The 17,773-nt window shown below is 36.1% G+C and overlaps 1 protein-coding gene across 2 annotated transcripts in view; it reads right to left on the bottom strand.

Moving 5' to 3' along the window:
- LOC148952723 (uncharacterized) overlaps positions 1 to 17,510 on the bottom strand; it is a 42,315-nt gene extending 24,805 nt beyond the window's left edge. Inside the window, exons 1-2 of one of the 2 annotated variants that reach the window (XM_089088055.1) lie at positions 17,430 to 17,510; positions 8,767 to 8,961 (exon numbers count right to left, since the gene is read on the bottom strand). In XM_089088055.1, coding sequence (XP_088944181.1) covers positions 8,767 to 8,937 — 171 coding nt within the window. In that variant the 5' untranslated portion in view covers positions 8,938 to 8,961; positions 17,430 to 17,510. The remainder of the gene's footprint in view (positions 1 to 8,766; positions 8,962 to 17,429) is intronic. The other variant, XM_089088056.1, reaches the window with a different exon arrangement.
- Positions 17,511 to 17,773: the final 263 nt, after the last annotated feature.

Here is a 17,773-nt window from a genome sequence, read left to right on the forward strand (position 1 = left end):
AGCCTTGCCAACGGGGCAGTTTCAGGTAATTTTATCTGCCCAAAAGTGCACAATTAGTTTTCTTACTCCACAATCACCTTTTACCTGCAGAATCCCTCCCAAACTAAACAATCTCACTTCCACTAACATTTTGTTAAATAGATGTCAAAAAAAGTTTAATTTTTAAAATGCAATCAGAAAGTTTCAACAGTTTTAAGAAAGAAAAGGGTACTTGCCAAAGAGCGTATTCAGGATTTTTGTTCGAGGGGGGGGGGGGGGGTACAAAAAAAATATAAAAACACTCATTTCTTTTTTATTTATATTTTTACGTTTCTAAGAGTCGGAAAAAATTTCGAGGGGGCGGACCCAGTATCCCTCCATGGATAGGGTCTTGCTCTTGTCCCCTAAATAAAATCACGGCTCACAGCCAGTAAGTAAAATGGGGTGTTGGTACCGTGACTCGAACACAATTTCCATTTTATTAGCCAAATTGGTATTTATGTATTAGCTGGTACCCATGCGATATATTGTGCTAAAGGAAACTAGTCAAACGGGTATCTGTCAATAGAGAAATGGATCACAAAGCGTGGTTTTGTCATTACGTTTACAATATTTAAACTATTGTTGTTTGGGGTTTAGGGGGGAGTATCTAGGTTAGGTTACGTGTTTAATATATGCTATGCTCCCCCCACTCCTAATGTACAAATATATAGCCCAAATTTGTTTTTAAACTATTATATTTTCATCATATTCTGTTTTATTTCATTAGAATTAACCAAACTTGACTTCTCGCGTGGGTACCAGCTAATACATAATTACCGCCAAATTTCCGGTCCATTGTTGTTTTGCGGCTAGACAATGGCACCAGTTGAAAAACAAGAACTTGGATTGCTCAGTCTGTTGGGAGGGGGCGAAGGTTCAACTTAACGTCTCAGCAGACTGTAAAGATTGGTAATGTCTTGAGCAGACGGGAGTTATAACCACATTAAGGTTCAGCACTGCTAAGCAAATCTTGCACACCAACGGAGCCATTATAAAAAAACAGATTTTGCTGGAGGATACTACCTATTTTCAACATAACTTCCACTCAACGCGAAACTAAAGGAGAGTTTGATCTTGGGACTTGTAACCCGTTGTCGTAATTAAAATTCAACCTTAAATTAGGGCAAGTTTAAGCTCCGTTACCCGAGCGTTAAATACTTTGACAACTGTTTATACAAAATTGTTACATATGTAGATCTTGTAAACTCTAATTTAAACGTTTACACTTCTATTTATCTGAAATATTGTTGATTTATTATATTTGAGAATTTACGGAAACTAAGCATATGAGGTACAACAAACAGTTCTGCAGTTTGTTGGCCTCAGCTCTTCTGAGGCCAACAAAGCTGCACACGCTCCTCCCTCACCCTTATCTACTCGTAGTTTTTCTCTGTGCCCCCTGAAATAATCCGATTTCCATTAAATCCTTCTTTATCTCAGGGACGACCCTATGAGAGAATCCCTCTCAGGGATGACCCACTTTTCGTTTGGTCCCATATGGATGGCCAAACAAAAAAATATTTGGCAATCTGTCATGTGTAAAAACGTGTCCTAGACATTTCAGCCCTTCTTTCATTATAGCCCTAGAAAGTGGGATAGAACACATTTTTCGTAGAGCTTGTTATTTGACATACATACAGTCAGTCATACACAGTCTTGTTATGACATACAGTCAGTCAAACGGGTACCCAAAACTATTTTTAGACAATTCTTCTCGGAAAAATTTAATATATCATCCTCTGCCTTTTGAAGCGCCCCCGTCTCAGAACAAAGCTTGACCATTATCATTACCGTAGGTTCCAATATTCTAATTTAGGTTCGCAGACTGATATTTCTATTCCTCCAAACTTTTTTCGACTGCGAAAAAAAAACACACAGGCCTGGGCAATTCTACTGTTTAAGTTTCCACTGAATCCACAATTTTCACTTCTCAGGTAAGTGAAACTGCCCACTTTATCGAACCTCTCGTCACACAACACCCTCTCTTCAGTCCAAGCGACTTAGTCTTTTTTACATTAATTTCCAAACCTATTCTTGCATCGTGAACTCACAAAACCTTCATAAACTTATTCATTTTGCTAAAAAAAGAAATTATCTAGAACACTCAAACCATCTACACAATCCAAGTCTAATGAGAAATTTACCATCCCAGATTATTCCATATTCTCCTATAGCCTTTGCCGTGTTCCTACAAAATAATCCATATAAACAGGAACAGGGCACAACCAAGGCCGTATCATGGGAAGGTGGGTTCCTGGGTTTGAACCCTTTCCCCTCTCCCGAAATTTTCGTCTGACTCGTAAAAACGTAACAAAATGCATGAAAACAGATTTTTGATGCGTTTTTTAAAATATTTTTAATAACCCCCACCCCAAACAAAATCTTGAATGCAGCCTTGGGCACAAGTCTGCCTAACTCCTGACTCAACACCAAACCAACTACTAACCCCACTTCCTACCTCAGCCGCAACCAAAATTGTTCTCGTACCTAGCACTACTCACTTAAATGTACATACTTGGTATAGCATAGATGCATACAGCCTTTGCCGAAGCTCTCGAATTGGCTAGACCAAATGCCTGTAATTTACAAAACTGAAGATTAAAGCGGTCTAGTGATTCCAACACTTCTCAATTATTAACTCTAATGTGAAAATCTGGTCGGCAAATCCTTTCCCCTTCCTAAAGCTGCACTGTTCTTATCTTAAAACTTAATCTAAAGCATCTCTTTGTCTAATAAGTATTATCATGCTAAATGATTTTCTTGCTACAGAAGCTAGGTTAATATCTTTATAATAACTACAGTCACTCTTATCACCTCTCTTATAGACGTGTTTAATTAAAGTTTTCCTAAAATCACTAAATACTTACCTCCTTTTCGAAAATCATATTAATGATGTTCAGAAATGTAGTTCTAACTTTGCTGACACCATATTTCAAAAACTCCTTTACCCCACAATCAGTAGCTGAGACTTCTTTTTTTAATTCTTTTATTACTGTCCCTAGCTCTTCTTCCCAAAATAAATCTTCCTTCACTTCCAAACTGTCACAAAAATTGATTTGGAAAATGTCATGGAAAAAATTTTCCATGTTTTTATAAATCACATAATATTTAATAATTTTAATTAAACCTCTGCAAATTCCGTAGGTTCCATTTCACGTCTCCTTAAATCCTACTTTAATACCTTCTCTACTTTTTTTTTACTTTCCCCGTATTCTCATACCATCGCTCAAAAACTTCTTGAACAAAAGCCTCACCTTTCCAACCAAGCTTAAAGCATTTCCGCTAATATCCCTGGCCATGGTTCCCACTATTGCTGGCTGCTGTTTTCTCCATAGGACAGCTTCTGCTACTTTGAAAACTATTTTTCTTTCCATTTTTCTAACTATTATTTATCCATCTTCAACATTGTCAAATTTTTAACTCTTCAATTTCATATTCAACTGGTCCTAGAAAGTTCCAATCAAATTCTCATCCTAGAGTTTACCACCGTCATTACTTCCTAGGAAGTAGTAATCGTTTCTAAATTTGAGCTTCAGATTAACTCAAGAAATTACTAGATGATCTTTACTTTTAACAGCACCCTTATACACCCTAGTGTCTTGTATCGATCCTGCCAGTCAGCGAAATAAGTGAGCTAAGCCTCCACAAACATATATTTAATACTAAAATTATGCCTACTCTACATTACGGATCAGAAATATGGGGATAACAGCCGGCAGTTCTACTAAAAACCCTTCAGCTTCAATGTTATAACCGAGTTTTTGACTTACAGAAAATAACTCTTTCGTTAGTATTTAAATATGATATTGATAAATTTACCCTGAAACTAAAAAGATATACAAAAATCATAAAATTTTTGTTAAGACTCCTCGAACTTCCCCAGACTAGACTTGCCCGAGCAGCATATGAAGATCTTCTCCTTCAGTGTAACAAAACATCATGGGCAGCACAAATCAAAAGGATATTAGATGAGAATGGATTTTCAAGTTCGTGGGAGAAGGGAAAAGGGCTAGAGGATCATGAAAAGTTCTTCAAGGAATTTAGTGCAAGACTTGAAGACCAAGAAGTGCAACTATGGCAAGCAGCTGTGGACAAATCTCCGAGTCTTACTTTGTATAGAGAAGTAAAAGAGAATTTTGGTCAGGAGTTTTATTTGAAGCTGGGATTGCCCATTAAATATTTGAGGATTTGGATTCAGATTCGAGCAAATTGTCTTTCAATTTATACTAAGGATGCAAGGAAAAAGAGGGAAGGTCCGGAGGCCGGGTGTAGTTGCTTGAGATGTGGGGAAAATGATTATGGGTTGGGCCATTTCCTCCTCCGGTGTAAGCAACTATCTCATTTAAGGGGATTAATTATCCAGGAGGGGGGAGATAGGCTGCCTTGTTAGTTAATGAGGTCTAGGACTCCCCGTTATATTGTGGCAGTAGGAAATTTTGTATTGATGGGAAGGATGTCAAATGAAGTGTAATTTTTCTTTAGTATTTGTCTTTTTGTATATGGCTTTAATTGGCTTTTAAATACAGATTATTATTATTATTATTAAGGCCGACCCTCATATCATCATGTTATTTTATATCATGTATGAGTATCATGTTAACTATCATGTTATTTTATACCAATTGCAGTGACTATAAGTAGATTGTTATACATACAAAATTGCAGCAGTCCTATATCCATTACCCTTTTCCTTACCAGTACCAAATTCACCTAGGCTAGGAAACCGTCTATCCTTATTCCTGCCAACCAGGCATTAAAATCCGCCTAATAAAACATAATATTTCTACCTGGGATCCTGTCTATTTGTTATTGAAACTGTATGTAACATTCATCTGAATCACTGCTATCTCCGTCAGCCGGAACTACATGAGCTTATACCCCTTTTCACAGATTATTGATGCTTACACAGATATCTCACTTTCAACAAAATACAAGGGCCGAAGTGATCCTCAATTGCATTGGCTATCTAACAAAACTCACCCGCCCGGGCAATTCCGCGTCATTGGATTGGATAACAGCCCACCCATCCTTGGACTGGACAACGTTCCGCCCATGCAATGTCATTGGATATCGCCAACCTTTAGGAAGGCAAATCATCTGATCCAAGGCCGTACCCAGGATTTTTTTTTTCGAGGGGGTTTTACTCAAAGTTTTTTTTTCGGTTGGGGGGGGGTTACATAAAAAAACTAAAAAAACGCATACAAAATTTGTTTATATCCATTTTGCGGAGGGGGGGGTTTAAACCCCCCTACCCCCACCCCCCGGATCTGATCGGATGGCTTTTGCGGTTTGCAATCATTTTGAAGTGACATATCTGATGAAACCTAATAGACAATCTGTGCCCCTACGACTGTTACATTGCCCTATTGGAATCCTTACCTTCATAAAGGATGATGTTATTGACATGACCCTTATACAAACAGGTGGAAGTTCAAGGCAGCTTCCGCTATTGATGTCACTATTTGGTCCTTGATGTAGGAATGTTTAGTCCTGACGCTATGCATACATAGATGTGTATTTCAAAGCTAATTTCAAAGCCACACACAAAAGCAATAAAAAAAAATGAGGAGAAACTTTCCTGTTTACATGCCCCTAAACCCCAAAACTTACATGCCCCTAAACCTTTTAAAACAAAGTTACCCTTTGCCAATATGTACCTAGGAGAGATAGAAACGAGAATCACCAGTTTCAGCTCATCATTACCACCCATTACATACTCTACAACCAAGAATAATCAAGGTATTATCCCACATTTAGAGGATGGAAGGACTGCACAACGTCTAGGTCCCCAGAAATAGTCTCCAAGGAGCTGGCGGAGCTGACACTTCTTTATAACGTGGTATGTTTTAAGCCTTCTAAAAGCACCCTGAAAATGCCTCTTCGCGCATTTAACCCCCTCCTTTTTGAAGAATAGTCAAAATTCCAAAAAAGAACTTTATAAAAAAAAACTTGCTTTCAGATTAGGCTGAATTGTAATTCGTAACCATGCTATAAAGTTTATACTAGCCACAGCCTAGTAACAAAATGGAAAACATTGGAATAGTCGAAAAACAGTGGCATAAAAACTACCTTTGGCGTTTAAACCCCCCCCCCCCCGAACCCCTTCTAAAAAAAACCATCTTTCCCTTAAGAGTGGACCAGTGATAAGTACAGTACAAACGTGATTATCTGGCCCTCAGTAACCAGGATTCGCGATTATCTGGACCACCCACCCCAATCAGATAACTAAATTTTCAAGTCAAATCTATGAAACAGACATGCCCATTCTAGTCCTACCAGCCCACGACCCACTGCTAACTGTTCTACACATTTCTTTACTGTATTAGTCAAGTTACAAATCCTTATTGAACTGTATCTACGCGATTTCAACCCCTGTTTTACCCTTGTGCATCATAAGTTCGCTCCATTGTATCATGTTTGTACTTAGAAATGCTGAAACACAATATTGAAAACTATCAATGTCATGTTTTGATAACTTTTTACTTTTCTTTTCTGTTGCTTATTCCACTTGTATTTTTTTTAAAATAGATAATAAGATTATTTTTATTATTATAATTAATACTGTTTTTACCAAACAAATTCGCTTTTTCCAAGTCAATCCCCCCTCCTCCTCACCTTAGAGCTCAGCTGTCTCGTTACACCGTAATAAAAATCCCCAGTGTTGCTCCTATACAACTTTAAGTAGAAAGATACAGGTGAACCTTTCCCCCTATATAATTGAAATTCTAAATAAGTGAATTTCCTCCCCCTCTTTCCTTTCTTTTGCTCTATACCATTTATTGTGGTAGGCTTATTTTATTAATTATTATACTAGCACTTATTAAAATATGAGAAAAATTAAGCAAGAAAAACGTGTTCAAATTTTTATAAAGCAGTTAATAAATAACAACAAAATAAACGCTTAAATAAAAGACACTCCGAATATTTCGGCCCCATGTCTGGGATCCTTTCTCAACAAAAAAAAAGAGAAAGACAAAAAAAATGTTCTTAAAAAAAATAATATACATCGAAATACAATAAAACGAAACACACAAAGAGAGAGAAAAGACAAAATAAAGATAAAATATAAATAAATAAGTAGGAATCAAACTCACATCTTAAATAAAACTTCCATGCACTAGCGTATTTAATGCAATAAACAAAAGAGAAAATTATAGACATTCGCTTTTGTTTATTGCGTTAAATACGCCAGTGCGTGGGAGTTTTATTTAAGATGTGAGTTTGATTCCTACTTACTTATTTATATTTCTCTTCTTTTTTTCTCTCTCTTCGTGTGTTTACTTTTCTTGTATTTCGATGTGTTATTTTTAAATATAGATCATTTTTTTCTGTTTTTCTCTTTTTTTCCGTTGAGAAAGGCTCCTGGACGTGGGGCCGAAATATTCGGAGTGTTTTTAATTAGGTGTTTATTTTGTTGTTATTTATTAACTGCTTTATTAAAATTAAAACCCGTTTTTTCTTGCTTAATTTTTTCGTAAATGGAAAAGCAGTGTGGACAAAAAAATTATTAACATATAAGGTTTTTATGGAAGGGGTTGTTGTATAAAATTTGGAAGGGGTCCATTCAATTGGAAGTCGAAAGTTCAAGTGCCTTTTTTAAGAGTCATAAGTGATTGAAGGGTTACCAGCCACCCCCTCACGCCCCTGTTTCCCAAATGTATCCAATCAAAATTTGTAGATAGCCATTTTGTTCAAAATAGTCCAAAGGTCAAATAACTCGGGGGTTGACAAATCTCCCACAGCCCCCAAGGCAAGGGCTGTAGCTTATGCAAATTGACTATTTATGACATAAAAAATTTTTGTGGAGGGGGTGGTCATATAAACTAGACTGAAAAACGTTATCAAAGACCATCACTTTGGAATTTCTGAAATTATCTGAAAGACTGCAACAGACATGCTGAAGACCATAATGGTTGAAGACTTTCAACACTGCTACAAATAATGGGAACAACGTCTCCATTGTTGTGCAGCTGCCCAAGGGAACATAACATTGATGTTAGAAAAAAAAACTTTGCTAAATTAAAATTCAGTGATTACTTTTCTGTCACACTTCATATGTATGGCCTCATATCAGAGGCCTGTATTTAGCGAATTTTCGCACCCAAATATACAAATATTATTAGTTTTGATGAATCATCTTAAATCCAATCTCAAAGTCACTTGCATGCCATAATCAAACCATTTCCCTCAATAACTGGGCATTCTATTTCATATAAAAACCACATTACATCAACAATTCAATGCTAAAATTCATAACAGCCAAGATACAAGTAGTTTTCTAGAAATTCAAATATCCTATCAACACGACTAAGGAAACAATGAACAGAGGAAGAAAGGTCCACACACAGGTCCAAACCCTAAGGGAGATGTATATAAGATACCTATTTTTGGCAAGTTTTTACATCCAAATATGCAGTCCTTTATAGCTTTGACCTTATCTTTTTTATCTTAAATCAAACCTCAAGCTTGATTACATCCCAGAATCTGACCATTTCCCTGGAGATCCTATTGGATTTAAAAAACATGTTACATCAGCAATTAGTCTCTAATGCTAAAATTCATAGCAGTCAAGGTACATCCCCTAATTCAAATAGGCCATCAAAATGGCTGAAGATACATTATATTAAGGACAGTAGGTGCACACGTGTCCAAACCCTAGTGGGTGTATAAGCTTTTTGTAAGAAGGATGATCCCAACATTCCACTTTCAGTCATATATTCTTTTCAAAATAAAAAAAATAAATACCTGAGAGAAGCCAGCATTGCTACTTGTTAGACTCTCAGTAGCAGATACATAGCCAAGATCTTGAGAAGAGCCTAGCTTTTGGCAATCAATGATGTCCACAGGTGGGGATTTCTTCATAATACATCTATCACTTGATGTCATACAGTTCATATTTTTGGTCATGGGAAACATTGCTCAATGTTCTGGAACAAATTCCTGAAATGTTAAGTAAGCTACAATGAAATTCATTAAGCAGCAGGTGAACAGATGACTGTTCCTATAACTGAATATTACCTACTATGCTTTTAACATGAATTTGTATAATATGATTATGCTAGAAATAAAAGTACAAGGGAGCAGCCCTTCCCCCCCCTACAAAAACAACTAAATATTCCTTCATACATGCCTGGACGCGAAAATGAGTTATATATTTAGTAGTTTTTTCACTCCAATGCCATGGTAATCTTAATTAATTTGGTAATGAAGTGTTTTTTTTTCTATGCACAATCTTCCTACAAAATCCTTCCAAAAACTAGTTCACGACTGCCCCTTTCATTAATGCAGTGAAAAAAAAATTAGGAGGAAAATTTAAGGACCACTCTTGGACCCCCCCCCCCCCCAAGAAATTTTTGTCCAACTCCTATAGCGCAAAAATATACATATAAACAAATTTTGATATGTTTAGAAAAAAGCATAAATACAAATCAAATTAAAAATAAATCTCATTAAAGTCACTATTTCCCAACAAGGAATGATCTACAAACACATTTTTTAATTGTTGAATGATTCTTTGGAAATTACTTCTGCCAGAATAAATTAATTTCCAAGATAGGGGTCTGGCACCTTAAGAAAACTCTGGACCAGAAAAGCAAACCAAGGTCCTATCTCAATGGCAATACAAACATCTAGCCTATATTTAAAGCAGGGGAAAGCATGCTCTTTTATCATGTTTACAATGGAATTCAAACATTAAACACAGTCAAATCTTGATCATTTAAATCTCTTGATAATTAGAACTTTATTGCAGTCCATTGAAAAACACTTGACAAATTGAAAAAGAAACACTTTGATATTTTGAATTTGTAACAAGGATATCTTGGTTGGCAATACTGTATAAAATATATAAATTCTGCTGCATAGCATTGATAAAAGTGAGAATATGAAATAACAGTTTTGACCTCTATAATTATGATTGATGAGGCCTGGAAAAATGTCAGTTCTAGCACCCTACATAGCTGCTTAAAAAAGCGTGTTTGCTAAGGAAACAAAAAACCCAATACAGTCATCAGTCACAAGATTAACAGTCTTCATCCCCTTATACACTGAATGGTTACTTCTACCAAACTGTGATGAGGTTAACTTTGATGATTTTGTTCACATGGATGATGAAATGGTTATCAATGGTGTTTTAACTGATGCTTAATTGTTGACTTCTCAAGATGAGGAGGAGGATAAAAAGGAAGAGCTGCTTACTCCAAGCTGCTTACATTAAGGAAAGCATACACCTTACTTGTCAACACCTTACATTACTATGCTCTAACAACAGAGCATAGATCCTCCTCCTCTTCTTAAGATGAGGAGGAGGATAAAAAGGAAGAGCTGCTTACTCCAGTTACATTAAGGAAAGCATAATTACTTGTCAACACCTTACATTACTATGCTCTAACAACAGAAACAAGTGACAATTTCTTTGCAGCTTTCATCAGTATTGAAAATGAATTGGTCAATGTATGAAGGAAGTTGCTTCACAAAAAAATAATAAAAAATCAGATTACTTTGTAAATATTTTTTTTTTTTGCTCAAATGGTTTTTAACACACCCCATATACAAGAAGTTATAAAACCGCTTTCCTTGAAACCCTTATACAGGAAACTTAATTTCCCTTGGCTTGAACAACAAGGGAAATATATTTGCTTGAAAGTCAAGAAAAGTGGCAGCTACTACAGCATTCTGCCTAAATGGCATCCTTTTTTTTTCTTTTTTCTTTTCCACAGATTGCTTGGCATTGGAACATCGTAGAGAGTCGTTCAATGGCTCGTTTTAAAAGAAATTACTAGATTTATTGCCATTTGTAATTTAACAAACATTTATTTTAAATAAAATCAATTTTTCAACTAAATATGCTTTAAGATCCAAGTTAGAGTGTCTCTGAAGAGAATATGTCAGTGGCTTATGTATGGAAGGGGGGATGCATTTTTGCTGCCATATCAACTGAGGTGTTTCCTTTGATCCCAAGATGGCTGGCTGGAGAAGAGTTGGAAGTTTCCATTAGAATCACTGGTTGAATTTTATTTTCGTATTCGTTTAATCAAATAGCTTTTGTAGCAAACAAAACTGAACACTAAATTATGCTATTCTTTACAGTCATTTAAGAAAAAAATATCACTTATTTAATACACTAACAAAATATGGTACGAAGGAATTTGCAAATCTGTTTGTTCGGCACTTGATGGGTTGTAGTCTGTTCAGATGCCTGGTGAGTTTGGGGTCAGTGTGGTTGGAGGAAGAATTGAGCAATGTTTCTCGCTTGACATGAGTGATTTCCTGAATCTCATTATCAAGTCGTGTCTTCAGGCGAACAAAGTGGGCAAGCTCATAACCACAAGGGCATGCTCGTAACTCTCATACCTGGGTCCAAGAATTATTTTATTTGCATGTTTTTGAACGTCTTCTAGTTCCTCTGACATATAGGCAGTGTTTTGTGCTTGGGGGCCCCAGACAGGACAACAATATTCAAGGATTGGCCTGATGTATGTTGTGTAAGCCAGTAAGAGCTGACGATCTGAGAAACCCAGCCTTTGCATACTTGTTAGTCTTTGGATTGAGTAGTGTCCTTTGTGCGCGATATTGTCTACGTGCAGTTTATTCGAGCAATTGCTTGTAAAAGTCACGGCTAGTATTGTTGCAGACAGAACAGTCGGAAAAGGAACATCTGGTATTGTAATATCTCGTTTGAGCAGGTTGAAGCCTAGAGCTTTCGATTTCTGCTTGTTCAGTTGCAGGCTATTAGATTTACACTGGTTAACGAAGTCCGAAAAAAGTGTTGGTTCTAACTGCTGTTTTGCTACTGCATTTTCTACTATGTATTTGAGAAGCAAAGACAAGTTGTCAACAAACTTGAAACACTCCTCAAATTCTGCAAGGATTTTATTGATGACTGCAAGAAATGAAACGGCAGCTAGTTTCGTTCCTTGGGGACAGCCACAAGTAAGTTTGGTCCACTCAGAGCAGGTATCATCAGCAAATAATGGATATACCAATTGCCATTGTCCTCGCAGAAAATCTCTCACTAATAGCAGCAAGTTTTTTCCAGCTCCCATCTCTTTTAGATTTGTCAGTGCAATGAGGTGCTCTATAAGGTCAAATGCTTTCCTGTAGTCTGCCAAAAGTAAATCAATAACACTGTTTGGGCTGTCCAGCCACTAAACTATCAAATAGTACATCTGCACTAGGTATATTGCCATGCTACTGCCTCATATACAGCCATATTGGTAAGTGTCTATTGAGGGCGCAATCTGCTGTAATAGGGCATGGTGGATGAAACCTTCAGCCACTTTAGCCAAGTTGGGAGTTATGGATATAGGTCTCAGCTGGTTGCAGGACTGGGGTGCCTTTACTTTCAGAATGACCCACACATAGGCAGCTTTCCACAATTTTGGGAACAATTGTTCTGAGAAACACTGATTTATGATTGATGCCATGGGTTTGGCTAGAAAAGGTGAGTACTCTTTCAGTAGCTTCACAGGGAGTTCACCTGGGTATGTGGCACAGTTGTTACATAGTCGTTTGATTTCACAGAATACTGATATTTCAGACACTTCTACAATATCATCAGCACTTCAACAGTTGATGATATCGCTAATCTATTCATCACTTATGGTGGGGTAAGAAGTGCAAATTTGTGTAAAAAAAACTTATTAACATCCGAGGTTCTGATTAAACTCCCATCTATGTTGCTGATTTGTACTTCAGTCCCTTTCTGTTTTCCAGTAAGCCTTTTTACTGCGTCATGCCACTTGTGGGAATCTGATTTGAGGAGTGGAGCTAATTTTTCCTGTATATACCTTTTCCTAGATATGCAGAGGGCTGAAACGACTTTGTTTCTCAACTTGTCCCCCTCTGATACTTCTCCTATGGCATGGAGATTGCATCTTTTTTGATCATTATTTTGAGCTCTGTGTTTAGCCATGGCTTATCTGTTTCACAGACCAAGTGCATTTTGTCAGGAAAGAATTCACTGTATTTTCGTTGCAGAGCTGAATATAGTGTCTTGACCTTTTCATTGATGTCAGTTATAGCACAGATTGCAGCAAAATTGAAGTTTGCAATCCATCTGCCAAAGACTTGGATGGAGCTTTTACTCAGTGGTCTGTACAGTATTCTAGTCTTTTTTGAAGAGGCAAAGGACAGTATATGGGTGATAGTCCTCTATTTTAAACAAATGTCGTTTTAATAGCTTTAATGTAGAGGGAGTCAGAACAGACTATATATGTTAGGTGGACAGCAAGGATCTCTTAGTTATTTATAAGCACACAGTAATTTTTCATATTTTATTTATGTATTATCATTTTTAATTCAGTTATTTATTTATTTTTCTATATTTTTTTATTATTATTATTTTATATATATATATATATATATATATATATATATATATATATATATATATATATATATATATATATATATATATATATATATATATATATATATATATATATATATATATATATATATATATATATATATATATATATATATATATATATATATATATAAATATTGTTTTATAACAATAATAGCGTTTAAGTAATATTGTTTTATAATGAAAAGCATGGAAGCATTTTAACAAATAAATTTTTGTGGAAAGTTATAAGTTCATAAGTTTGTTAATCCACATTCATAAACAAATAAATATATTAAACAACACTTTCATGCTGGAGAAAACCTATGAAGGTTTGCGATTGCGCGAAACTCCATGTAACTACTTACCTAATAACTCAACTATTTACATAAACCCCAACTATTTAATTAAAACTATTATAAATACACCAAAAATAGATAAACTATATCCTAAAATATATATATATATATATAATTAATAAAACAGACCAGATGGCTCTCAAGTCTGTCCAAAGACGGGCGTCAAAATGCGTAAAGGGGCTCAGAGACATGGAGTATGAATGCCGACTGCAGAGCCTCAAGCTACCAACTCTGACATACTGTCGGCGAAGAGATGATATGATAATGACCTACTAACTGCTCAAGTCTGATGACAAGGACCTCTTTTAGCCTGCCCAGTCGTCAAGAACCAGGGGTCATTCAGTAAAGCTTTTTTAGAAGTGTGATAATACAAAGAAGAGTAACATTTTCTTCTCAAACCGCATCATAAGCCTCTGTAGCGATCTTAGCAAAACGACAGTGAGTTCACCATCCGTTGACAGTTTCAAAGCCAATCTCGATAAGGAATGGGAAACCAAACTATGGCTCTCGCAATGGGATGAAGCTGATGTCCCGCGGCCCTATCATCACTAACTGGCGTACACTGGACTCATCCATATTGCTAGCAAGTGCGATTTAAGGTAATTTTTAAGGTAATAAAAACCCTATATGCCCCCAGGGCATAACTTACAACCCTTGCCCTAAGGGTTGGGGGGGGGGGGAGTGTCCTCCTCAAAAACATGTGTTTGGGGAAATGATGGGCGTGGGGGGGGCTAGTTGCCCTCCAATCACTTTTGACTATTAAAAAGGGCACTAGCCCTTTGAATTTCCAATTGAATGAGCCTGTTCTGAAGTTTCTATGACAACGCCTTTTATTAAAAACCTTATATGCCCCCAGGGCATAACTTAAAACCCTTTCCCTGGGGGTTGTGGGGGAGTGTCCTAATCAAAAATATATTTTCTGTCTGCAAATAAACTATGCTGAACAAAATGACTATCTCAAAATTTTGATTGGATGTGTTTGGGGCAATGATGAGCATGGGTGGGGGGGGGGGCTAGTTGCCTTCCAATCATTTTTTACTATTAAAAAGGACACTAGAACTCTTGATTTCCAATCAAATGAGCCCCCTTTGATGTTTCTACAATGACCCCTTCTGTATGAAGTGCCTCTGGGAAAAAAAATAAAACATTGGAGTAGTATGGCCTTTACTATAGGCAATGCTACAGCATTGCCTCCAACTTCAGGAGGAAATCAAGATGGATTAGCTTAAAATACAAGAAATATTTACAGTGCTTATGCTAAAATAGTTTGCTAAAATTCTACTTCAGCTACTTTTGGCTATCTTGGAAAGGGATTAGGTTAGGAAAATGAAATTTTCAGGGATGGGTCTACAGGCTAAAGTATGTCATGGGAAGGTATTTTAAAGTACCTACCTCCACTCCTTCTCCCTCTAGAGGGTACTGACCTTTAGAAATGTGTGTGTTATAAAAGTGAAACCTCGCAAAATAGATCTTCTGCTTAAATGAAGTACAACTAAGTTGTTTTCAGCATCACAACTTTGCTCAATCCCAAACAATAAGGTTTTAAAGATATGTAAATACATTTCCTAAATTTTGAAGAAAAAAACATTGATATGGCTGAAAATTCTACTCAAATAACAGGAATTGGATTTTCAGAACTAAAGGCAGAAAAAGAGAAACTGATAACTGAAAATTAAGGTAAAATTTTGTTTTGTCAGAATTTCAATTTTTCAAACCTGTTTCAATTTTTCAAAATTTCAAACCTGTCATGTAGGCAAATTTCAGGACCCTCTAGAGGGAGGAGTGGAGGCAGGTACTTCAAAAACCTTCCTGGAATATACTTTAGCCTGTAGACCCATTCCTGAAAGTTTTATTTTCTTAATCTAACCCCTTTCCAAGATAGCCAAAAGTAGCTAAAGTAGAATTTTACCTTTTTAGCCAAATACAATGGAGAATAGGCTATTTGCAATGTAGGCTACTTACAGCATAGTCATTAGTAGAGCTGTTTCTTGGATATAGCTGTTATGCCTTTTCAATGAGCTGCATTGTCCTTTGGATACATTTTACCCTTTCTTATTTTTAATTTGCATTGAGCTCAGTAGCATCATTTCACAAAAAATCAGTGGAGGGAAAAACAAACTTCTTGAACCCTAGGAAATGGTGTAAACTTGCTGTTTGTGCCTTAGACATATTGGGGGCCCACCAAAAAGGTGGGCACTGCTGGAATTATCACTGGCTTGAGATAAAAGAACCAATGATGTGTGGCTAGATTAAACTAATGGAGAAAAATACATTTGTAGGACTAGGCCTAGGGTAAAAGACCAGTATCCAATTGAGCAAAATTATGTAAAACTTAAAACCTCATATCTTGTTATCAAATTAGAGTTGTAAAGGTTTGTATAGGCCAATGAATAGCTAAAAATCCAAGCTATGCAACAACATGGTTATTATTAAAATTATTTAAGATCATTCACTGAAAATGATTAGTTTATTGACTTAACTAGAAAGACCTCTTTTTGGAAATACCAATTATCCTATTTTGATGTAAATATCTTTTTGGTGTTTCAGTATTATTCACATATTAATAGAAAGCTGATTGTCTTCTGATTCTAAAAATATAACTTCTATTTCTTGATTTTTATTCTATAAATCACAGATATTAAATATATATTTCTTTCATTTCACTTACTTGTCAAAACAGAGACCACATATTGGATTTATGATGACAAATTACTCCCACTGGGCTGGCTCTAGTGAGAGATGATTGGGTCTACACTTGCATTGTGTCATACTGTAGTAAAAAAGGGGCAGTCCAAAAACCCATTGCTATTTTTCCAAAATGCCAAAGAAAAGTGGTCTTTCCCAAAAAGAGGTCTTTTAACCTATATAGACTATGGGACCATAAAAGAGGAGTGCATTTACAGATAGCACACTGGTAAATTTCTACCAAATCATATTATTGAGTGAGGAATAAAGTGAATACACCATTTGATGCCTTTTTTTATGCTGATTACAAATATAATAATCATTTCTATCAGAAATGAATTTCAGCCCCCCCCCTATATATGCCAATTCAGGGTTAGGTTGTAGAAATATAGGCTAAACCCTGAATTGGCATATATAGGGGGGGGGGGGGGGGCGGAAAATCATTTCTAAAAAAAAAGATTACTATATTAGTAATCAGCATAAAAAAAGGCATCAAGTGGTATATTCACTTTATGTATAAGTCAATAATATGATTTGGTAGAAATTTACCAGCACACTCAGATCCCAAAAGCCACTTTGCATTGGCACCCAAACAGAAGTCAAAGACAGGGAAGATCTTGGAACACATTGCAACAAACATACCAATCTGATCTGCACAGTATCCATGCTTCTCTTTGGCCTCATTAGGAAGACAAAAAATGCAGCAGCCCAATTCAGAAACAATAGGCTAGGCAAAATCTCATGGATGCCCTAGGTGCCTCAGGCAGCACAGATGGAAATAAGGATAGGCTAGGCTACGCTACATTGAAGAGAAGCATAAAATACGAAATATAATGTAACAACTTTTATTAAAATGTATCCTTTATTCATTTTCATAGCTTAATTTCTTTCAAGGATCGGCTAGCCTAACAGGAAGGCTCTCATATAGAATTATAGCCTATGAAAAATAAATTCTCTGTTCGGCAACTCTTATCAAAACATACACCTTATTAACTAATTGGAATCTAAAAAATTACCGTAGGAAATTAATCAGTAATGTCAAAAGATGGTAAAAAGTCAGAATACTTTTCAGTCCTTTATTTCAACATGGAGATCAACATATCATTTCTTCTTTTGGCATCATAACTTACACATTCGTAGATGGCTCTAAAGACGCCTTGTCGACACAGTAAAAAATTTTACTGCTTTATTTGATTTCCTGTGGACAAGCAAGGCTGCAGATGCAGCCAAATATTCTCGTTGAAGACAGGTATTCAGCAAGGTTGATCCCCCGCTTCCAAGATCTTTAGCTGAGCGATATATTACGTCATAACTTGCACGACAAATCACCTTCGATTCAGTCTTCATTTTGGAGATTGGG

Source organism: Artemia sp. Qi Xiang Cuo, chromosome 4 (genome assembly GCF_049724085.1).
Source record: "Artemia sp. Qi Xiang Cuo chromosome 4, ASM4972408v1, whole genome shotgun sequence".
In the NCBI taxonomy this organism is placed as follows: Eukaryota; Metazoa; Arthropoda; class Branchiopoda; order Anostraca; family Artemiidae; genus Artemia; species Artemia sp. Qi Xiang Cuo.